This window comes from Bos indicus, chromosome 10 (genome assembly GCF_029378745.1).
Source record: "Bos indicus isolate NIAB-ARS_2022 breed Sahiwal x Tharparkar chromosome 10, NIAB-ARS_B.indTharparkar_mat_pri_1.0, whole genome shotgun sequence".
In the NCBI taxonomy this organism is placed as follows: Eukaryota; Metazoa; Chordata; class Mammalia; order Artiodactyla; family Bovidae; genus Bos; species Bos indicus.
The window spans coordinates 48,010,775-48,035,717 of record NC_091769.1 but is presented as its reverse complement, the minus strand read 5'-3'; the positions used below and the strand labels follow the sequence as shown (position 1 = coordinate 48,035,717).

The 24,943-nt window shown below is 34.3% G+C and overlaps 1 protein-coding gene across 4 annotated transcripts in view; it reads right to left on the bottom strand.

Moving 5' to 3' along the window:
* Window positions 1-402: 402 nt before the first annotated feature.
* Window positions 403-24,943, bottom strand: part of VPS13C (vacuolar protein sorting 13 homolog C) — a 181,463-nt gene continuing 156,922 nt past the window's right edge. For 2 of the 4 annotated variants that reach the window (XM_070797480.1, XM_019968742.2), the window contains 16 exons: window positions 24,816-24,897; window positions 24,635-24,704; window positions 23,899-24,010; window positions 23,682-23,795; window positions 21,416-21,555; window positions 19,750-19,831; window positions 18,461-18,574; window positions 17,596-17,671; window positions 17,008-17,171; window positions 15,413-15,458; window positions 13,784-13,907; window positions 12,952-13,066; window positions 7,583-7,671; window positions 4,003-4,126; window positions 2,545-2,628; window positions 403-2,250 (listed from right to left, as the gene is read on the bottom strand). In XM_070797480.1, the coding sequence (XP_070653581.1) occupies window positions 2,149-2,250; window positions 2,545-2,628; window positions 4,003-4,126; window positions 7,583-7,671; window positions 12,952-13,066; window positions 13,784-13,907; window positions 15,413-15,458; window positions 17,008-17,171; window positions 17,596-17,671; window positions 18,461-18,574; window positions 19,750-19,831; window positions 21,416-21,555; window positions 23,682-23,795; window positions 23,899-24,010; window positions 24,635-24,704; window positions 24,816-24,897 (1,638 nt within the window). In that variant the 3' untranslated portion in view covers window positions 403-2,148. Of the gene's footprint in view, window positions 2,251-2,544; window positions 2,629-4,002; window positions 4,127-7,582; window positions 7,672-8,677; window positions 12,217-12,951; window positions 13,067-13,783; window positions 13,908-15,412; window positions 15,459-17,007; window positions 17,172-17,595; window positions 17,672-18,460; window positions 18,575-19,749; window positions 19,832-21,415; window positions 21,556-23,681; window positions 23,796-23,898; window positions 24,011-24,634; window positions 24,705-24,815; window positions 24,898-24,943 lie in introns of those variants that run through there. The other 2 variants (XM_070797481.1, XM_070797479.1) reach the window with 1 other exon arrangement.

The window sequence follows — 24,943 nt, the reverse complement described above, 5'->3', positions numbered from 1 at the left end:
GACTGATAGAAAGCATGGACAGGGCAAATGAAGCTATAAATTCACAATGTGGCAGCCAGGTCCATGGTCACATCAGGTCTCTGTATTCTCTCAGCACTGAAGATCCATACCCCCAGGAAAAACCTTGTCCTGCTTAGCATCTTTGAAAGCTCTTGAGAACTATATTCAATATCCTATGACAAACCATAATGGAAAAGAAGATGAAAAAGAATATATATGTACATATACAAGCTGAGTCACTTCGCCGTACAGCAGAAATTAACATGACATTATAATTCAACTATACTTCAATAAAAATTTTTAAAAAGCTTTCCATAACTATTAATCTAACATGTCACAAAAAGTAAAAGCAAATATTATTGAATATGAAACACAAACCCACAAGGTTTTCACACCTGCAAATAATGCACCAAATGTTTAATTTCTCTCAATAGTTCATATGCAAGCAGTTGACTCCCAAAGCATTTTAAAAAACACAAAAGACATTATTACACTTCACTAATGAATTACTTCTCACCTAGGGGATTAAATCAAACAAAAACAGTACAAATATTTGGAAGTTTATTTCTAAGCCGACGAGATGATGAATTTCTGGGTTTCTGTAAATTAATTTTTCTTAGTTCAATGTTTTGTACATGCCATCAATACAATTTAATTACTTTAATATTCAGGACACTGTCAATAGCTGTGATTTATGAAAAATATAACTAGATATCTCAAATTCCTGCAAAAATATAAATACAAAATATAAGTACACTTGAATAAACTGCAATTAATCACTGATACAGAAATTCTACTTAAAGTTAAATGTTTCTTGACAGAAAAAAAGTGATGTTGAAAAGGCAAAGACAACAATACTGAATCAAATATTTAGGGCATTAGTTATTATACCCCTTTTTTTGAGCCTACAGTAAGTTTATAACTAGGAACATTTTTTAAAGTCTTAAGGCCAGTCTTAAAAAACATGAATAAGGATAGTAAAAATATTACCACACATATCAACAAAACAGAGCAAACCGAGTTTGTGCACAGCTTCATTTCATTTCAGTGCCTTTAAGTAAATGTCATGTTAAAAAACATGAGTAAATTGTAGGGTTCATCCACGGAAATGAAAAACTTTTGAGCATTTTTAAAAAAGCTTTAATAGGCAGTGCATCTCTAACCAGCATAAACAAGATGCAGAAAGAACAAAAATGAACTGAGCCTGCTCGCTCAAAGGACACATCAACCAATGATTCTTCCACAGTGTGGCTAGATGCCTTATTTTATTCACATATAAAGCAACTAGAGATTTTTCATTCTTCCTACAGAAGTATTTAAAATACATTTCTAGGTATGTGTTAAAATTAAGTGTTATGATGCCCTTAAAAATCTTTCAACTTATAAAAAACAAGTTCTAAGTATATAAAAATATTTAATTTTTCATGCCTGACTTGAAAAACTTAAAGTGCAATATTTTCATGCATCAGCACATTACAATTGTGCCACATAAGTTCATGTAAATAATACCCAAAACTTCCAGAGAACAGAGTATAGATATTTTAAGGTTTGATTTTCATTTGTCTTTATATTATAGTGAAAGGAAGAAAAATAAGCACCAGAGCAAGACATGTTTTTATTAAGAGAAAATAATGTTTTTCTGGAGGAAAAAAAAAGAAAGAAACATGTCATTTCTCCTTTCAATGGTCTTTCTTAAGTCAACCACTCGGTTTACCAAAAATGTTACATCAGTTCAATTACTGAACAAAATATACCATATTTTGTCCAAAGACACAATTGTCTAAAAGGCTCTCAAAGAACACTAGTCATTCTAAGCTCCTTTCTTATTTTTCAGTAGGGATTGTAATTAAAAACAAGTTTATTACCCTTGTTCCATAATTTTAACATTCATGGAAATTTCACTCTGAATTTAAAGTGGTATTTCTTTAATGGGACCATCGGGCGGCAGTGTGGACATGGACTGCTATCAAACACACAGCCAAATTGGGAGCCAAAATTGGGGGGGAAATGGAAAATGAATTACTCTAGAAAAAAATTCCAAAATTAAAGGATTCCTTGAAAAATTCTCTTTAGCAAGACAACGACGAGTGGTTTACAGACAAGATGGTGATTGGTTTTTCTCCCAGCAGCAGCCCCTAGGATCTGTGATTAAGACAGTACTTGGGGCCTGAGAATTCTCAGTGATGGTTGCTTCATCAATTTCTGCTGCTGTCTCACTGACTGTCCTTCCTCAATGGCACGACATGCTCTCTGGAAAACAAAATATTTATCACAAATGGCAAAAACAAGTACAGGCTCACATGGTGGAGCGCTCAAGGGTACGAGCTGCCCGCACAGGTCCAAAAGGAAGAATACACGGTCAGTACATGTCATGCTAAGACTGGTCTGCCCGCAACATATTATTCCAAGTTTATATCCATCCAAAGCTTCAACTTGAAGATCTTTTGGGAAAAGTGGTGACTGTTGCTAATAATAACAGATTTTTTTTTTTTTTGTCTTTCAGCTAAAAAAAGGAGGGAGCATTCTTTAAAATAAATCATTTACCTCTGCCGTGGTGGTATCCCGCAGGTAAATTTTCTGAATGTAGCCTTGATTGGCACTATCTTTTTTTTGGAACAGACCTTGTCTCTGTTTCAAAACAAATAATAACAGAAAAGAAATTATTATGGGGAAGGAAAAAAACCTATAACCTTTAATTGAGTGCTTAAATGTCAACTCTATTTTATAATCAGCAGACTAACCAAATACACATATTCAGGTCTGATAAGAAATAAATCATTTTTGGTACAAGTATAGTGACTCCATATTTGTGAGTTGTTAGAATTTGTGAAATTGGATCAGTATACATCTATCTGCATAAAATGATGGCTTTCTGCAGGCGATGATAAATCACGTACAGAGATACCACTTGATAACTCATCACATCTGACAAATCAAAAACCCTCCCTTTATTTCCTTGGCTGATAGATAAAATTTGTACATAATGTAAAATACACTGAGTCAATTCTCACCTCTGATGTGAAAGGAAAGTGATAACTGAGAGAACTGTAATATACATGCATACTGACAGGAAAGACACAGTCTTTCAGTGGTCTGAAAACTATGTTTCATATACCAAGGCACTCTTTCAGTTTTGAAACTCTACAATGAGGTAAGGCTGAAATACAAAATGGCATGGTTTCATAAGTGGTTTCTTTTACTTGTAAACTTCTTTGAAAAGAAAGGAAACATAAAGGATAATAGTACTTACATCTCTAACTATTGAATTTTATAATTCAGTAAGCATTTTTTAAATAGTTTCAGTAATAGAGATAACATAATTATTGCTTAGGAAAAAATATAGAAATTACCATCTTTGGAATAACAGTTTCTACTTTTTTTTTAAGGGTGAAAATAGAATTACAACATATATAAGAAAAATTATACATTACAAAGTAAAATGAGTTTGAGAAGTAAGCAAAAGATAGGGTATCATTTTTGCCAATTACTTGCTATACAGTTAAAAAGTTTTTCCACAGAAAATGGAGAGGAAAAGACATGATAGCATTATTACATACTTAAAATGCATTAGTCTTCTATAAATGCCAAACATTACTAAATGTGAGTGTTCTGGACATAATGTTTATAATAATCTCCTTAAATCCTAAAACGGGGAATCTTTCCAAGAGTATTTTATATTATAGCAAAATCATATCCATTTGAAGTAAAACAAACAACAACAACAAAAACCCCACTTCTATTCACTTCCATTCTTCTACCAAAAAGGAACCTAACTCTTTCAGTGAACAGATTTAATATTTCACTCAGCGCATCAAGGACTGCCAGAAAACGAAGTACAGAACACAAATTACATTTTCCTTTACTCTTCAGCATATGATAATAATAATAATTCTTCAAATACTTTATGCAGTTAACTGTAAAACAAGAGTCAGAAAGCACTCCTGGTTTCTACTCATTTAACAGATTTTTTACTCTAAAGGTGTGTGATTCATGTTTTCTTACCACAACTGATATTTTGAGCAGATTTCCATCGACAGTGGGAGGCTGTACAAAATCTTCAAATAGATATTGCCAGTCTGTGGACATATGGCCTAGGATTTCAACTTCCTTTACACACAAAACTCGCCTATTTTGCAAAAGGAAACAGAAATATATAGGTATTGATAAAAACAGTTAGTTGTTCTAATATTTCCCTCGACTAGATGCCATAGATATTACTTGCTTAGTAAGCAATATAACCTGGAGCACTAAAAAAATGTATGCTTCACATTAAAAAAAAAAAAGATAACTGTCAAATAAAGAGCGAACATAGCACAACTAACACAGCAGAACTTCAAAAATCCCCCTTCTGCCAATCTTGGAAAATTCAGGACAGTGTCATTTTAAAAAAACTGAGCAGAAAACTGAAATCATTCTCTTTAAAACACATAAGGAACAGGCTGTACTTTCATCCAGGAAGTAATAAAGGCAGAAGCCCCTGAAAATGTTTTACTTGGAAAATTATTAATTGCTTTTTACTGTCAATCATGTATGCCTTCTAATCAGGAAAGAAATGTCACAAACTTCAAACATCAGCAAAGATTCATGTTAAGCCTACTAATAAATACCAGGTTTGAACATTTTAATACTGATGTACTATATCACAGAGTGAGCAGCTCATTTTACTCAACAGCAATTAAAAAAAAAAAAAAATCACAGAATCCTTAAAGGGCATCCACATTGATTTCCCAGTGTGTGATTCAGATTGGGTACTGATATAACTATACTTGATTCCAAAGTTTCTGTAACAGAAAGTAAAACTAGGAAAGGAGAGCTGTTGAATCTATGAATGCGCACGGTGCTGGAGAAACAAAGACCCGGCTTTCTACTTGAGAGGTATTTATAGGCTAAAAGGGGAAGTGAAATTCACTCAGTCAGGTCTGACTCTTTGTGACCCCCTTGGGACTCTCCAGGCCAGAATACTAGAGTGGGTAGCCCTTCCCTTCTCCAGGGGATCTTCCCAACCCAGGGATTGAACCCAGGTCTCCTGCACTGCAGGCAGATTCTTTACCAGCTGAGCCACAAAGGAAGCCCAAGAATACTAATGGAGTGTGTGGAAAATTCTCTTGGTACACAGGAGCGAGGAACTGACTGTTGATAAACTAGGTAGGGTAAGAGCTGATTCTTGAAAGGAGGAAGTCTTCTAAGGAAATTATATTCTAGACAAAGGGAAGAGTGCAGTAACATATATGGTGGTTCAAAAAAGGAAAGATTTATCTGAGGAAGGTGGAGGTCTGCAGCTGGAGTACCAGACATATACAGCGGTGAGAAAATTAGCTTGGTGCCAGCTCTTGAAGGTTTTTTTCTTTGTTGGCGGGTGGGGTTGAGGGGATAGTGGAGGTTGTTAAGAAATTTTGACTTTAATCTACAGATGATGGAAATGATATGATAAATTTTCTTATTGAAGAGTCATGGCCAAAGCAGGAGAGATTGGGTAGACAGTGAAGGTGGGAAGTGACCGTAATAGTCCAATTAGGAAACAGCGAGACCCTCATTTAAGGTGGTGGCTTGTGAGAAGAAAGAGATAGATTTTAGATGTTTAGAAGGTAGGGGTGAATGAACTCAGTGACTGATGGGGTAAGGACTGATACAGACCCCAGGCACTGCATCTTTCTGCACAGGTGCTCCTGAAATTGTGGGTATATTTGGGACTGTGTCGAGCACTGTAGGAAGTGCAGCATTCAGGGCCCCAGCCTACCAAGTGCCTGCAGTGCCTCCAATGACTATGACAACCTCCAACACCCCTACCCATTTCAAACAGTCTTTAGGAAGTGGACTCCAGCTCCCCTACCCCCAGCCTCCTGCCTAGTAGAGAATCAGAAGATAGAGATAAGAGTTAAAGATAACTAATACAAATCATTGCATCAAACGCAATTCACCGTTTTGATTGTCTTAAAACTCTACTGTTGACCATTTCGACAATACAATTGTCCTCCTGCTGCCCTCAACCTCCTTCACTTTTTCCCTCCTGCACCACGTTTCCCGGAGTTCAAATCTTGGTCTTCTGAATAACACATTCTCTCAGGATGGTCTCTTGGATCTCAACTCCATATCTTTATCCAAACTCCACGTATCTACACCTATACTTATTTCTACACATCTCCTTGACCTTTACTTTAATATCTCAAAGCTATGTCAAACTCATCAAGTTCAAAATGGAAACAAGTCATCATCTTTTCCGCCAAACTACTGTAAATGGTACTCAAGCCAAAAACCAGCGAAGTCATCTGGTATTCCCTTTTCTTTCATATTCAGTCATCCAACCCTCGTCTCTAAAGGCTGCCCCTTCATACCTAAGGCAGAGTAACTCACTGAGCTGGTCAGGAATGTTATTTTACTAATTGTCTTCTGAAAATCTCTACAAGTGATCCGATTTGAAATTACTATGATTTTAAATTACTATGATTTTTCAACTTACTTGAAGAAAAATAGATGTATAATGTACACGTTAATATTCCTACCAAATGCCTAAATCAAACAACTACTAAAATATTACATTCAATCCCCAAAATATGGGTTTCCACTGCTTAGTATGGAATTACATAAAAAGTATAAAAACTACTCTTTAGATTGTTTCGTGAATATTTTGATTTAATTAATGGCCAAATCAGAGGACTAGCTAACTCTCTCTTAGAAACAGTTTGTAGATTTAAGCCTGAATTCTCAAGTTTTCCTTTCTCTCCTTCCCACCTAAATACATTTAAATGCAGTAGTAAGAAATCTAATATATAAATGTTACCTACTCTAAGTGCTTTGCTTTAGTCCTAAGAAACACATAACTTGGAATGTTTTGAAAATTGTTTATCTGTAATTAGAATAATTAGGGTAGATCTTAGGAAAATAAACTTAGTAGTTTAGTCCAAGTTCTTTTATTGGGAAAAATGATCCACTACTCCCAAAATATTTAGAAAGAAAATGGGACGCAAAGATATAATAACATACTTTTACAAAGGTATGCTCAACCTCCAAAATAAAACCTAGTGAGAAAAAGTAAATTCATCCTCCATAACTGGACATACAGTTCACATATAAAGGTATACTACTGTACTTATAAACTCTAATCGATTCTGTCTCTCAGACATTGTGTAACTTGGTTAAGCCTCTAAACCACACTTAGTCTCAGTTTCAGCATCTCTAAAACGAGAAGGTCAGAACAGATGATCTTGAAGGAACCATTCAGACCTGAATTTCTGTGCTTCTATGACAATGAACAGGGCTTCCCAGGTGGCTCAGGGGTAAAGGATCCACCTGCCAATGCAGAAGATGCGGGTTTGATCCCTGGATCAAGAAGATCTCCTGGAGAAGGAAATGGTAACCCACTCCAGTGTTCTTGCCTAGGAAATCACATGGACAGAGGAGCCTTGCAGGATACAGTCCATGGGGTCTCAAAGAATCAGACACGACTTAGTGACTAAAGAACAACAATGACAATGAACATTTTGCAGCTGAAGCATAGTTATCTAAATCCAATGTCATTTTCGTCTCCAAAATTCTTATAATATATACAGTTAGCATTTGAAAAGATGTCACTTGAAGTCAATACCTATTTGTAACCATAAAGCTTGCCTTCTTGTTCCCAGGAATAGCACAGTGGTATCGGTAAGTCTCTCCTTCTAACTTTTTGACGTGATTCTGAAAAGAAAAGAAGACTCAAGATTTGTGTTGTAACATGCATCTGAACAGTATTTCCAATACCCTATATTAGTGCCAGTTAGGAAAAAATTATTAAAACCAAAAGCACAATTCTACAGATTGGCACATGAAGCTAGAAAAATGTTCACAGCATTTTTATAAATAGACTTTCACTGAGCCTTAAAAGTCAAGTAACTATTAAATGCTTACTAAGCAATCTTCTAATAAAATACACTTTGTTGTGTGATAATTCCAAAACTTTTAAATAGTTTTACCAGAAATAATCACAAATTTTATTTATATGAACCAACACTAATATAAAACTGGACATTAACATTCCAGAGGTCCTTAAACTGGGGTCCTTGGAAGGACTTTGGAAGGCCTATGAAATACCATAAAAAAAATACAAAATTTTGAATATGTGTTTCTGAACTTGTTTCCAGAGGACAGTTCATATTTTTCATCAGATTTTTAAAGGAGTCTGTTATCCTTCTCAAATGTTAAGAACCACTGATCTACAATAATAAAAATAATAAAATTTCAAGATAACTAATATTGTTGAATATTTGGTCTTATATATTAAACATGCATGAGGAGTACAAATATGTACTAGAATTATATTCCTGGTAGAAAAGAAAACTTAATGGCAATCTTAATACAAACATGAAGAATTTCTAAGATTTCAAACAGCTGGCACAATTTATTACTGAATACAATTACAAGCATAAAATAATTCAAGTATAAATAGTAGCACATTAAAATACATTTTTTAACTATCTCAAAACTATTGTGACCTCAATCAACAAACATTAAATATCAATAAAGTTACATTTACAATTAATGCTAATGAAATATTATTGACATTATATATAATGCATAATTAAAAATTAGAGAAAATATATGAAAATATAAAACATAAACATACCCAACAAATAAGATAATAACAATTTATAACCAAGAATACATCAATATTATCAAAAGGATAATATAATCAATAATAATCACAAGCAGAGAAAGCACACTTGTTTATTATTTCAATAGTAAAATACACATTTTTTTTTAAAGATCCTTGGTTCCGTCATTCTTTGACCAATTACGAAAAGCCATGAACAACAAAGATGAATCCCTAAAGAATGGGGGTCTCAACCTCAGAATGGATGTCTCAACTTCAGAATGAATCTCAGAGAGAAGTGAAGTTTAACAGTTACTTGTTTCATATCTTCTTGTGTGAATTAACTAATATCTTTTAATATTTATACCTTAATTCCTTTAAAGTGAATATAAATGAAAATAACAATTTAGTATATTTATTTTCAGCCTTGAAATTTAAATATGTTAAAACATTTAGATCTGAGATGAAATATACAATACTACTCGCTTTCCATCTTCTACCATCTTGTATGCATTTTCATTAGTTATAAGCTTTGCATTTTACAAAACTAAAGCTTTTAAAGTATATTTTACCACCATAACACATTACAGAAACCTAGTTTTCAGCACTTCTGAAACCCACTACACTCTGAGATTCAGTCTCTATGGCAGATGAGTTTATAAAATATTCACTCTTCCTTCCCAAAAAGGCAACTGGAAGAATTTATAATATTTAGCAAAAGCATTCAATTTTTTCAAGTAAATTCGAAGGAAATAATACAAGATATGAAAAAGCAATGTGTATAATGATGTTTATTACATCAATATATTATCATAGTATCATTAATGTAAAATATATTAAACATATATATAGTATCATAGTGTCATTAATGTAAAATAATGGTAACAGCTCTAATGTCAAGAATTGGGAATAGTCAAATATATGTGGTAAAGTTAGCTCAATAGATAAAGCAAGAATTAAAAATGAAGCATTTCTAAGAACCAGGAAAAATATAATTAAGACAAAAAAGCAAGGAATGCCATTTTAAATATTATACAATCATTAACTATGGGAAGCAAGATGAATATTAAACAAAAACTGGCTATACATATATATATATTTCATATATGTCTCTGTGTAAGTATTTATATGAATGTGTGTGTGTGTGTGTGTAGATGGTAATTATCCTGGGAGAAGAGAGGATAAGTAGAAGAGTATATCCTATGAAAACACAGAATATAATTCAGTAACTTTCAAAGCTCACTCGTAAAGAATGCAGAACAATACTCAGGAGAAAAGAAAAGGGGGTAAATCCAGATTCCCAAATTATTCCAAATTATTTAGAATGTACCCATATTATAGCAAGCACTAAGGAGGATATAATTTTACCCTCTAGTGATCTTCAATGTTTACACATTTATGTTATACTTGGTCTGTTAAGGACAGAAGTCTCATTTCATTTGGATATCCAGCACAGTGTAGATAATCAAATACTTTGTTCCTAACTAACTGATTACAACAAGATAGTAAGGGATGAAACAGCCTAAACTCCTTAACTATCCACGCCTACCCTTGCTACCCATGGAAGAAAGTTACCAAGCTCTTTTGTTAATGTACAATCATTCTGCTTCTTCCAGTTCTCATATCTTAACGAAAACTACTGAATCACACACGATGACTATATTTAGCTAAAATAATAAAGTTTCTTGAAGTTTTGTGCTTACTGACATGCAGTTGGAAGAAACAGAAATCATGAGGAAAAGAACACTAAAGAGCTACACGATCAAAAAGTAAACAGTGAAGAAAAAGTTTTTCCCAGAAGTCTCATAAAATTGTATTAATAATATTTCCAGGAAAATTGAAAAAATATTACTTTTACCTAAGAAGAAAGAATAATTATTAGTGATGATTTAAGATAGAATCTTGAATTAGTTACTGTGCTTGATTCTCATAGAAACTGTATATGAGGCGCCATTTCTGCCAACCCTCAATTATCCAGGCGCAAGAAAAGTTTTTCAGCTACAATTTTAGGCAGGCTAGTCTTTGGATGTCATTCTTCTATTTTAAAGTGCTTGTTTCAAATAGGAAGCTTCCCTGGTGGTTCAGACGGTAAAGAATCCGCCTGCAATGCAGAAAACCTGGGTTCGATCCCTGGGTCAGGAAGATCCCCTGGAGAAGGAAATGGCAACCCAGTCCAGTATTCTTGCCTGGAGAATTCCATGGACAGAGGAGCCTGGTGGGCTACAGTTCATGGGGCTGCAAATTCTTCTATAAAGTGCTTGCTTCAAATATGAAGCATTCAATTTATTATTTTGATAACTATAGTTTAAAAATATATAATGCAACTGAACAGTTGTATGTTAACAGCTTCATTCTCTTTAAATGTAAAACACAATAAATCTAAATTCATAATTTGTTTCCAATTTTGGGAGGAAACATGAAAGTTGCTAGATAAGATACTGCTAAATCTAACATTTTTATCAATTATAGAAAAAAGAGAAATCAAAATATAACATGTTGAAAATTTATTCTGGGGTCGCTAATTTCAAAATCATAGTTTATATTTTTTTAAATTTCCATTAGGATTATGCATCCTCTTGAAGGATTTAAAAGCAAAAGAGATTGGTTTTTAAATATAAAGACATCCATCAATTCAAAAGCCACATAAGTAATCTGCTTAATTACATGTTCAATTTCTATTTTTACATCTAATAATTGTGAAATAAGCATAACCAATAAGGAGACTTAATTTTTAAAAAGTATAAATACGAAGGGCTAAGACTGTACATAACATAATTAGAAAATGATTGCAATTTATCTAGCAGGAGTATAGAGAAGTTAAAATAGAAAAAGAGGCAAGGGAATAAATTCTCAAAATTGATGTGCCAATACTTATTTGAGGTTGAGGGACTGATCCAGAGCAACTGACTGTTGTTTAGTCATTCAGTTGTGTCTGACTCTTTGTGACCCCACAAACTGTGGCCCGCCAAGTTCCTCTGTCCACAGGATTTTCCCAGACAAGAATACTGGAGTGGGTTGCCAATTCCTTCTCCAGGGGATCCTCCCAACCCAGGGACTGAACCTAAGTCTCCCACACTGGCAGGCAAATTCTTTACCACAGAGCCATCAAGGAAGCCCAGAGCACGTGATACTTCATTTCTTAAAATATATGCCCCAATCAACAGTTTCATAACTTGAGTAAATTTATGGTGATTTATGAAACACAGGTATGTAATTCTATCAGCAGGACTCATATACATAAAGAACACACAGATTGGACATAAGAATTCTTCTTTTTTTTTTTTCAACTTTACCAGAAACGCATATGAATACCATAAGAAAAGGAGAAATTCTCAGGATGACAGTAAAAGTTCAATAAAGTATCCCTCCAACTAAATATAAAACAAAGTTGATTTCCTGCATCTTTTCATCTTTTATATTGACCTCTTATTCCTGTACAATATTACTAGGAATATCACAGTTTTTATCTGTAGCCAAGCCACTACAATAAAAAGTTCAGAGAGAGGTAAGAAATGTAAAGATAATTTCATCAAAATGGACTCTCACTCTAAATAGATCAGGACAGTCAATTAATACCACAGTTTGTTTTGATTTTTAAGGATGAAATCAAGTAGTAGTATACAAAACATTTACTCCTGTATTTCCAGTTCTTGCTGTGTAGGCAGAAAAAAGAAAGAAAATAAAGTTAGAAGCATGCAGAAAGGTAAAATGTAATCACATACTATAAAAACCAAAGGCTAAGAACAATGAAGAGTCATTTTATTTTAAAGTCAAAGTAGAAAAATATTAAAAATTTTATTTTGGAGGAAAGCTAGTCATGAGAGAATAGCATTTTACATATGTGTATATTGTTTACGTTACAAAATTAAAACTAAAATATAAACCAAAAGAAATTCCAAAAAAGTTTCAAGGTTTTAACAAAAGATTATAATTGTACATAATCTTTTTTTCTCTCTTCCAGCTTCTGTTTACCTGAATAAATCTAGATTTACAATACAGGACAAATAAATTAATTTGGTTGAGAGAAAAGGAGAGAAAAGGAAGCAGCAAAATTCCAATAATTAGCTATAAGCAGAGGACCAAAGTTTAACAACATAAGGCGCTCAGTACAAACAGTAATAAAGCCTATGACTACTTTCAACATTATCCTTTCTGCACTAAAAAGCTTTGATCCTGGGCAGAAAAGAAAAAAATGATGAGTTACTCCTATTTGATATGCTATGCTAATAAAATAAAATAATCAAATTCTACCCTGCATACCATTGTTTCCTGTGTAATCTTTAAAGAAGTTCATGAATCAGGAACTTTAGGAACCAGCCATGAAGCTCTGACCGTAGAAATCTTTAAAATTCAATTTCACTCATGATCGTAAAGAACAGAATTTATACCTCAAATATGTCATAGCCCTCAGACTCCTGTCGGTCATAAGGCCGAATGATGCCATCTTCATGGATCAGGCGAGGGGAACGGAGCCTGGACACATCCTCTGTTGATTCTGCAACCCTGTGTAAGTACATATAAGAAAACACATGAGAATCTCTCAAAATAACATAAATGTATTATTGTATTGATTCAACCACTATCCTATGTAACACATGAACCATGAATACTGTGCTGAGTCTTGTCAGACTCTTGTGACCCAGGGACTATAGCCAGCCAGGCTCCTTTGCCATGGGATTTCCCAAGCAAGAATACTGGAGTGGGTTGCCATTTCCTTCTCTAGGGGATCTTCCAAATCCAGGGATCGAACCTGCGTCTCCTGCATTGCAGGCAGATTCTTTACCAACTGAGCTACCAGGGAAGCTCCACTATGTAACACAATATATCAGTATTTGATAAACAGTAATTTTAAATAACTTGCCAAAATAATGTGACTAATATTAAAACCAGGTCAGTTTGACTTCATGCTCCCCCACCTTTTCTTAATAATAAAGGCGGGGAGTAGGCCATCCACTCTTTTATTCCATGGTGTCTAGCACAGTGCCTGGCATATAGTAAGGACCAATAACCATTTGTCAAATAAAAGAGAAAATGAGCCATTAAAAAAAAAGTCTCTTCTTACACCTCTTTGGGGGAGCTCTAACCTTGTGGACCAGTAAGAGCTCTCCATCAGACTTTAAGGTTCTTAAGGGCAGGCAGAGTATTTAGCATACTTATGTACTCCTAGCAACAATCAGCACATAGACACGTGGCCTGTACATGGTGCACATATTTAATTACCTCTGAATCCCCTGGAAGGTGCTACTGGCCATGTCTATGATTCCACCAGTTGGACGAGCCACAGCACCCACAAGCCCTTTTCCAATCCCTTTGAAGAATCCAGCAGCTCCTTCCTTTTTGGCACCTTCATAAAACCAGACAATGAAAGTATAAAGATTTTAAAATCAGCAAATTTGAACTCAACGAACATCTAAGTCAAATACTGAATGGTTTTACCCAGGAAGCTCCTAGAATTTGACGTTCTAAAGAGGTTAAATTTAATCCTAACCTGTGATAAAAGAGTGGTTTTCAAAGTATATTAAAAATGCAAAATTATGAGGCCCCACTCCCAGCCAGTAATCTGCATTTTTACAAACCCCCAAGGTAATCCTAAGGCATACTCAAGTTTTACAACTAGTGATCTAGGAGTTTAGTTAGTAACTATGACTGGAGGATCTGAGAACTGACCAGAAAATATTATTCTTATTATTACTGCCAACCATCAGGAGATTTTTAAAGAAGTGTACTTTTTAAAAAATATAAGAACTTTATAAAAATATAATTCACATTCCATATAATTCACCCATTAAAGTATACAAATAAAACGTTTTTATAGTATATTCACAGCTCTGCAACTATCAGCATAATCAATTTTAGAAAATTTGCATTATTTCAAAAAGGAAGCCCATGCCTATTAGCAATTATTTCCTATTTTTCCCCAAACCCTCTTCCCAATTCTGTGTAGTTTACCTCCTTCCTCCCTACCCTGCAGATCTAGGCAATCACTGACCTAATTTTTATCTGTATGGATTTGCCTATTCTGGTCAAACAGAATCATACAATATGTGGCCTTTTGTGACTGGCTTTTCTTCACTTAGAATCACGTTTTCAAGGTTCATTCATCTTGTACTTGTATCAATACCTGACTTCTTTTTATAAATGGATGTTAACCCATTTGTATGGCTTATACCACATTTTGTTTATCCATGCATTAGTTGATGGACATTTGGATTGCTACTACATTCTGGTTATTATCAGTAATATTTTTATAAACATTTCTGTACAAGTTTTTGAGCAAACAGAGGCTTTCAATTCCCTTGGGTATATACCTAAGAGCGGAATTGCTGGGTCACATATATAAGCTCTATCTTTATATCCAGCTGTCCCAGTACCGTTTGTTGAAAAGACTATTCTTTTTCTATGGAATTATCTTGGCACCCCTGTCAAAACGCAATTGACCATAACAATAAACATGTATTTCTGAAATCTGAATTCTACTCCATTGATCTATATGTGTATCTGTATGCCAGAAACACCTGTCATAGCTACTTTAACTTTACAGTAAGTTTTAAAATTGAATCGTATAAGTCCTCCAACTTCATTCTTTTTTTCCCCAGATGTTTTTGGCTATTTAGAGTTCCCCTGAATTCCCATATAGATTTTAGAATCAGTTCATCAATCTTTGAAAAAAGAAACTATTGGGATTTTGATAGGGATTGTACTGAATAAAGAATGTGTTTTAACTAGGATTAAAAAAAAGTCAATTGCTATTGAGAGTCCAAGAGAATCTAGTCTAACAATAACATCTATTACTTTTACCATGTATCAACTCTTCAGACTTTGTACAGAAAGGAAACATTCTCTACCTACCTTCCACCGGCTTTGTTATTATTCCAGTCACTCCACCAACAACTCCCTGAGAGAGAAATTATAGATCAAGTCAAGCCTGAATGGAAGGTGCTTAATTTTAAACCGACCACTAGAGGTCTCTACAGACATATTATTACAGGAATAACTTTTTAAAAAAAAACAAGGACTTGACAGAGAATATGCACGTATAAGTGAGATCTCTGATTTTTAAAATATGACCTCATAGCACATATTAAATGAAGCACTTTACAGAAGCAGAACTTTTTAACAGTCAGAAGAGTAGAGAAGGTGAACATTTTTTACATCTGACTCTGACACCAATCACTAGCTGATTTGTGTGCATGCGTGCTAAGCCGCTTCAGTCATGTCCAACTCACTGTGACCCAGTGGACATTAGCCCACTAAGCTCCTCTGTCCATGGGATTCTCTAGTTGATGCAATCTCTTTAAGCCTCAGTTTCCATATCAGTAAAATGAATGACTTGAGAAAATTAGAGATCTAATTATAAATTCCAATGAAAAGGGAAAAGGAAAGTGAAGTCGCTCAGTCGTATCCGACTCTTTGCGACCCCATGGACTGTAGCCTATCAGGCTACTCCGTCCATGGGATTTTCCAGGCAAGAGTGCTGGAGTGGATTGCCATTTCCTTCTCCAGGGGATCTTCCCGACCCAGGAATTGAACCCGGGTCTCTCACATTGCAGGCAGACGCTTTACTGTCTGAGCCACCAGGGAAGTCCAAATTCCAATGAAGTTACTCCATAATTTAGTGCCAAGTGTGGAAAACCAAAAATGAAGGGACCTCTCATGGACAGCAAATAACCTGACAAATAAAGCGCTTTGAGGAGACAATACACGTTACAAATCACAGGCACAAACACAGCAGTTAACAGTCTACTGGATTAATTTCAAAATTTAAAAAGTAATATTTGTGCATTCTTTACATAGCTTTCAAGTAGTGTTAGTAACTAAAAACGGCTGTATATCACACAGAAAAAGAACTGACGGATGTATACTATACTGAAAAGATTAGATACCTCTAGGAAGAGGAGAGGGATAATCAAAGAGTACTTTATAGCCTTACCTAGGTTCCCATTACCCACTTAAAAAAATAACTTAGAAGTTCTTATAATTACTCATAAGGAAGATAGTCATGTATTACCTGTATAATTGAATGGTATAGTCCTGAAAAGTAATGAAAGGTAGTTCCTGCTTTATAACACGTAACCTGTGCACCTGCCTTCTATAGAAACAGTTGACTGATGATGACCTGAAGACGATGACTCTCTCCTTCCAGTTACCTCCACCATTCCTCTGCTCCACTTCCCCACCTTCCACACTAGTGCTAATCTGCCATCATTATAGTTTTCACTCCAGCCCAAGTACCAAAGTCTAGGAATGGGCTGGGGGGGAGGGTAGACTGATGCTGATAAAGGGAAAGGACAACAAAAAAGGAAACAGAAAGTGTGCAATTTATCACTACTGTTACTCTGACAGACTTTTACTTACAAGCAGTGTTCCACGTGCCACACAACCAGTACATATGCTAAAGTGTATCTGTAAGTTAGTATTTCTTGAAGATTCAGCAGGAGACTTACAAGCAGCAAGCCCTTTCCCCCTCTGGCCAGGCTGTCACCAAAATCTTTAGGCTGCCGACCCATCTCTTCTCTTCTTTTTTGCTGATATTCTTTGTCCATTGTAATTGCTGCCAAACCTTTTCCAACAGAGCCGGTGATTCGAGATACAACTCCTGCTGCACCACCTATCAAAAGGCCCAGAGAAGTAAATCACACTGTTTCTTTGAAGAGCATTATCGCAATAGAGAGCATGTGGCTGCTTGAAACTAACAGGTGCTTAAAATTCTGTCCCTTATACAAAAAGGCGGATATTGATTGTATTCAGTTTCCACTTAGCAAGAAGAGGAATAAAACTATTTCAAGTACACTGACTAACAAATCAACATATTAAATAAACAAATTAACATATTAAAAAAAAACCCTCAGATCAGTGTCAAATTATTTTCCATTTAAGAACAAATGAACACGTCTTTTAGAAGGATTATTGTACAGCAAAACCCTCTTTTCTTAAACATAGTCATTTATTTTTTATAAAGAATGAATTTAATAATAACTTATAATAATATAATTATATTTACACACATAGACACACAAATATGTAATACATACCTACTGTGTGTCCAAAGAGACTTTTTACTCCAATTACTAACCCCTCAGCAAATTCTTCAGGGCCTTGAACAGCACCCTGGTCGAAAATTTAAAAAAAGTTTGCTACTTAAAATTTAAATACGTTTAAGATTTTGAATCTAGTATTTCAGAATTTCCATGAAGATACAGAATCCCAAAGATACGTCAACATTGTGCTGACAGTTTTCACCTTCTAATCCCAAAACTGATAGAACACCTATTGTGTCTGAAGATACTTTTAACCCACATGATCTTAGCAAACCCTTTAAGAGGACAAAAATTGGAGAGGAATAAATCATTGGCTTCAACCAAAATTGGAAATTGGCCTTCCAGGACCAAGTGCCATCAGACTGTTAAAGCAAGCCACACTGACAGCAAGACTAAAGTCCACACAGTTTGGACTCTCCTGTTTTTCCATTTATTCTTTTTGCTTTGTCCTTCTGAAACCCTCACCACACTGAGATCCTGCATCCTTTAAATGGAGGAGAACAGGTTAGAGGAAAGCTTGACTATGAAACAAAGTCAGCTTTCAATGCCCATTAGTTCTTTACACAGTGGTGACACAGTTTTGAAATGTTCTCAGTCTACTTAGCACTCTTCCTAACAACTACATTAAATCCTAGAAAATGTAGGCATGCTTTATTACCCAGATACTAGAAGTGCTCAGTTAGTTCTAAAACAATCTTTTACTGTTATCTCTAGTAATTTTAAAAATATATAAAATTGATGTACTTGGTATTTGAACATTATTCAGTTCCAAGATACAATTAAAATATGAATTATCTGTCATAAAAAGTAGAACATCCGTTTTTCTATACTACACTTAAAATAAATAAAAGACCAATACCTGGAAGGGTTCATAGAAAAGAGCTTCAAAGCCTTCAGATAGACCTCTAATTAATCCAAACGGGTTTCCAAGTACATCTAAGCCGAATACAAGGACATACATCTGTTTCAAGAACTACAGGAAAATAAATAAATAAATGAAGTTCTTTGCAACCATTGTAAGAAAATACATCATGAACCAATGTGGAAAAAGTGGGATACTGACTAAATTAGGTTGTTAAAGGAAAACTCTGCAGTGACGTTTTACTATGTTCCAGGCATTATGCTTGTACTTTACATGGGACTTTCAAATGGGATAGAACTCAGGTTTGAGGCAAAGTCGGCCCTTTATCAGTTACATAACCTTGGACAAGTCGCGTAGTCTCTATAGGCCCTGCTCTTTTAATCTGTAAACTGGGAGGCATGGCTGAGTATGCATATTAAATGAATATATATTTCAATAATTGGTACTCATTTTTGTTACATTATTATCAGCATTGCTATGAACTAAATGGGTTGATAACCAAAACAAAAAGCCAAATGAAAAAATATCCTTATTTGGACATGTAAAAATCAAGTTTAAACACCTTAAGAGAAAAGACCTTTCAGCAGAGGAAGGCAAGAGGAATGTCCCCCATAGCAATGGTACTCGTGCGTGCGTGCTCAGTCGCTTGAGTCATGTCCGCTTCTTTGCAACCCCATGGACTGTAGCCTGCCAGGTTCCTCTGCCCGTGGAATTTTCCAGCCAAGAATACTGGAGTGAGTTGCCACGCCCTCCTCCAGGGAATCTTCCCAACTCGGGGATAGAGCCTGCGTCTCTGATATCTACGGCATTGGCAGGTGTGTTCCTTACCCCTAGTGCCACCTGGGAAGCCAATGGTACTCTAGTGCCCCTAAACAGCTACTGTGTCTCTGTGCACAGACTTCAAACCTGGAGTGACAGGCATCAGTAAGAGGAGCTGGGTTTCCCGGCAATTCTACTACACTATGCTTAGAAACTATAGTCACTGAGGGAATAAAATGTAATGACCCTTAAATCACTATTCTTCCCCAAAGTGGTAAATGTATAATTGCAAAGGGAAAACACACTAAAGGAAACTTTTAAAAAGGTTTACATAGTTGGTGAGGGGCAAAGGCAGGTAGGTGGAATTAAAGAAATAGAAGTTAATCATTCCAGAAAACTACTAAGTAATGAGATTGTGAATTGCAGTAAGTTAGGTAAATGTCACCCACTACAGTCATAAATGCTTTGCTTTGATATTTTATGAAGTATCTTCCGTATGAGCTACTGTTAATATGACAGGAAGTTACCTGTTCACTGTAATGTCTAACAACACTCCACATGAGCTGATCTCTGTTGTAAAACTGATACCGAATTTCGTAATAAGCAAGTCTGGGAGGAGAAAGAGTCAAAAGTACTAAGATTATTTTTTGGGAAAAAAAAAAAGACTTAAAATTTCAGTGATAAATTAATCATTTCTAAATCACAACTAGGTTTGTACATATAGTTTGAGATGTTAAATATTAGGATGCCAAAACTATGATAAAAATAGTACATTGTCATGCAAATCTTTCATAAACACATAAAGAGTAAAAAGTTGACCATAATCCCACTACACAGTGAATTTTTTCTTAAACTTTTTCTTTTCCTCATTTTCCACTTCAGATTCTTTCTTTTCTTTTCTATGCAACTGAAAAATATTAAAACACTCTGTATGCATTTTTATACTCAACATTTTAGATAAATATACTTTTAGGTTTTCAAATTTTGATGTAACCATTTTTAATAACATAGCATTCCATCATGTGGATGGGTCAAACAATTCTTTCATGATCAGATATTTATAAATTTTGACATAATAATCAGAGTTGCCATGTGTATTCTGAATATAACTTTGGCTGCATTTCAAGATTATTTTCTGACCGAATTCCTACCCAAAATAATTACTGAGTGAAAGACTACAAAAACGTTTAAGACTCTTGAGATATATCCCTCTCCACTCGTACATATGATAAAAACAAAGTCCATTTCTTAGATGCACTTCTCTCTAGTACTAGGATTTCTCATATTTTGAAAATCTTTGATAATTTGCTTTAATTTGCATATATTCTTTGATAAATAATAAAGCTAAACATTTCTAATATCTATTAGCCACTGTATCTTCCCTTTTATGAATTAGTTAACATTGTTCTCTAGTACCTACAGCATTCGAATTTTTAGGTTAAAAATTAAATTATTAATCTTTTGCTATACTTGTCATATCATCCCAGTTCTTTGTTTTTTAATTATTTTCATTGATTTTGTTTTAAGAGTCTAATTTTTATGTAGTCAAATTAATTTTTATTTTTCCACCAGGATTTTTGCCATTGCTTTTAAACATAGGACGGTTTCCTTTTATTTAGAGATTTGATAGCAATTAACTTGTTTTTCCTTAGTCTTTCTCTTTTCATTTGAATTTAATATTTAAGCCTTTGAGTCCTATAAAATTTGATAGTGTACAAGGTAAAAATAGTATTAATGAATTTTTTCTCTAATACCACTGTTGAACATTCAATTCAATAAATATTCATTGAATTTATATGTATCTGGCACACACAAATATTCTTATATTAAAGGTAGCAAGGAGCTATTATCTATACTTTGCCACAAATTATACTGAAATCTAATCCTACTGCTATATATTTCTAAATATAATTTCACTTAAAACATGGTCCATTTATAACATACTACTAAAATAATTCAATGTTTATACTATATTCAGGTATTATCTAGATGCTGATAACTGAAAAAAATGTTAGACTCTTTACCTTGTCATTATAAGTAAAATAAATATACCTAAAGTCCAAACTATTAACAGTGTAAGTAGTAAGAATTACCACTTTTCTAAGGTAACTTCTAGCACAAATGAAAAGAATGAATATCCAGAAACAGCATCCTGGTATAAAACCTCCTAACACACTTCATCACAACTCTTACTTGAATATAAGGTCATCCACATCAGTCAGAGTAGCACCAATGCTTTTCAACAGCAGGTTGACAGAATGAATTGGAATCAATTCCTGTTTCTCTTGGTTTGATTCCTCACCACCAGAACCCAAAGACAAACTCAAGTGCAACTAAAAGGAAAATAATGTTCAATAAATGAAAACTAAAAACAAAAATATTTACATACATGGACACCAAATTGTCCAGACACAAACAAATGTATCTTTCAATTAGAATCCTAAAGAAAACTATTATGTTACTCTATATATTACACAGAACAGCTCTGATCCTCATATTTACTTTCTAATAAAATACAAATCAATTTTTCCAATATAGTTCCAAAATGGAACTATAATTTTATTCAAACTTTATATATAACATTGTGTTTATATGGAGAAAACCAAAAAAAAAAAAACAACACTTTGCAAAAGCAGCATAATCATTTTAAGAGGAAAAACGTCAACTGGCCTACCAGCAGTTTAACTCAAAATAATGGATAATCATTTCTACAAGATAAATAACTTTTAGTAACAATTAATAAGAATAACTGCAGTATAATTATATGATAACACCATAACAACAGCATGACAATTATGGCAACACTTTAGCAAGTTCCAAATAAATGGTTAAAAGAATAATAAGGTTTTCAGCTTCCACAACCCCTTCAACTCGGACTTAACCATGAGATTTTCACATTCCCATTTAGCTTCTTCTACTTTGTGCTGCATCAACATTAGTGTGACAGTGCCAGAAGATACAGGCAGAAGGTAATTCAATGCGTTAAGTAAAGCAGATAACTCTGCCTTCTCATTCTGCCAATTCTCTAGGCATTCTCCCTCATCAACAGAGAGCTCAATAGAGGGAACTTGTGGAAAAGCTAGGAAAGCCTGGTTGTTGAATTTCTTCTCACATGTGGACTTTTGTCCATCTGCAGACTTAGAGAGGGCTGGGATTCATGAAAGGCAATCTTAGGTGAAAAGAGATCCAGCCTTTTCCTACAGAGTAAGAAAATGACCATGATAGTCATAATTTTAGTTATTCAACTTTATGGGACAATTCCCAGTGCACCTAAAAATGTTGTTACACAGTCGCTCAGTCAAGTCCGACTCTTTGTGACTGAATGGACTGTAACCTGCCTCAGTCCATGGGATTCCCCAAGCAAGAATACTGGAGTGGATTGCCATTTGCTTCTCCAGGGGACCTTCCCAACACAGGGATTGAATCCGTGTCTCCTGCTTGGCAGGAGGATTTTTAACTGAGTCACAATATGTATAGGTAAATTATAAACCTGTAATACCCCATGGAGATTATAAACCCCATGAAGTCATTTTATATCTTCAACAGCAACTTCAATAGCAGGTCTTCAGTTAACAATTTGTTGAAGGTATTGTCCAATCTCATAAAGAACTGATTTTCATTTAATAATGAAAAAGAAATTGTGTACAACTCACCACATAAAACAATATCAATTCTGAACCTAACACTATCAATGTTTGATATCACCAAACTAATATATCAATTTATAACAATAACTTCATTTTATACTTCCATTCACTTAGCTGAATGGATTGGTGAATGCAACTGACAATAATGTGCTGTTAACAGTTTTTGAGAATGTAAAGGATCATCGATATTTTTAAAGAGTTACTTAATTGTAAATCTGGCCCATTACACAAGTTTAGAGCTTTATGGTTGATAGCATTTGTGGATTCTCTAAGCAGTCACCTTTCCCCAGAAAAGCTAAAAGGAATAACAAAAGGAGACAAGGAAATGGGTTCATAAAGGACAAAATCAGGCAAGTGAAAGGTATCCAATTTTCCACTCCCCTAGTTACAATCGAATTTTGGAAGGGTGGAAAATACCACATCAACAGTGTAACAGCAACTTCAGCGTTTTCACAGGCTGGTTAGGACACCCATTATAGCTTTCTATTCAGACAGGGAGGAGTTACAAAGCACAACCACAACATTAAATGTTGGTGAGCACTTCTTTGCTTAATTAAGAAATGCTTTTGTCAGCTTCTTCCTTGAAGAAAGGGGTTATTAATTCAAGACTAGAGATCATGCTCTGGTGGTTTCTCTATGGGAACTGTGGCTTTACATATGTTACAGAGAACTGTCTTAATTATTTCAATTAATCAAACAAAACTCCCCTCCAAATATTAGATACAACAAATTAAAACCCACATTTGTATACAGATCCTTTAAAAGTTCTACAAGACTTCTGTCAAATTTTCAAAGTAATAATTACAACAAACCTTTATAGGAGAAATATGGAAATCTTCAAAGAAACTAAGCATGGATGTATCAGTCACTGAGGTCCCCACTAGTTCTGTGTTTATAGCATCTAAGTCTTCCCGGATCAACTCTGTCTGAAAAAGAATTAACCAAGATTTTCTATCTTAATATTTTTCTACAACAATTATTGAAAAGAATGGTTGATCTTTCATAATATTCCCCAAAAATAAAAATTACCCATTTTCTTTCAGCTTCAGGGTCAGCTGTTGGGGTAAACAGCGCAGTGATAGCTCCTAGAAATCCCTGATCAACTTTCAAGGCCATTTCCTGAATGAGAACCATAAAATACCTAAGGAAAAAAACATTTTTTTAATAGAAAAAGCTTTTTTAAGGATGAAAAAGGCATTTCATCAAAGCTTGTAATTTTCCATGTTAAAACTTTGATTTTGGCCAAAAACCACAGCAAGATCTTTTTCCGTGATCTCTAAAACAAGCGTTATGTTAGCAAGATCGAAGTTTATTTAGACTGAGATCTTTTTTTTTTAATTAAAGTAAAAGTTTCACTAGGGGTAATACTGCTATATTAACACTTAGCATTTAAAGTTCCAAATGCTCTATTTACCATGTTATGGAAGATATAAGAACAATGATGATGTAGCATATATTATCTAATTTTTAAAGTCCGCAGGAATTAAAGAACACACCTCAGAAACACATCATTTATATTTCACTATTTTATATTCTAATGGAAGTTACAAAGGGGAGAAGTGGTTGAAGGAATTTCACACTTTAAAATATATAGAGGCTATTATTAAAATAAATTTCAACATATAAAATCACTTGACCATAAAGTAGATTGATACGTTCAGGTGGAAATAATTTTCATACAAAAGTCACTTCCAAAACATAATGTATTTTCAAAGCAGATTCTCATTTTAAGTTCCTTTAGATGATCAAGGGTATCTTTACTTACTTGAACTGTAAGACTTTACTGTACTCATTAAATCTTGTGATGACACTCACATCAATGAAAGGTTTGGGCTCTAAAAGGAAGAAAGAAAACAGGAAAAAGGCAATCAAGCTTTCTAGTAGGTCAAAATGATATCTATTCAACTTTTATATATAGGGTATATCTCAACTTAATTTTTTCTTACCTGAATCCAAAGCAATAGATTTTGGAGGGGCCACAGGATGAAATACAACAGGGAACACTGTACCTGGTAACTGACTATCAACCTAAAGAAAAGAAAACTGATTCAGCCGTACTTAATTTAAACTTTTG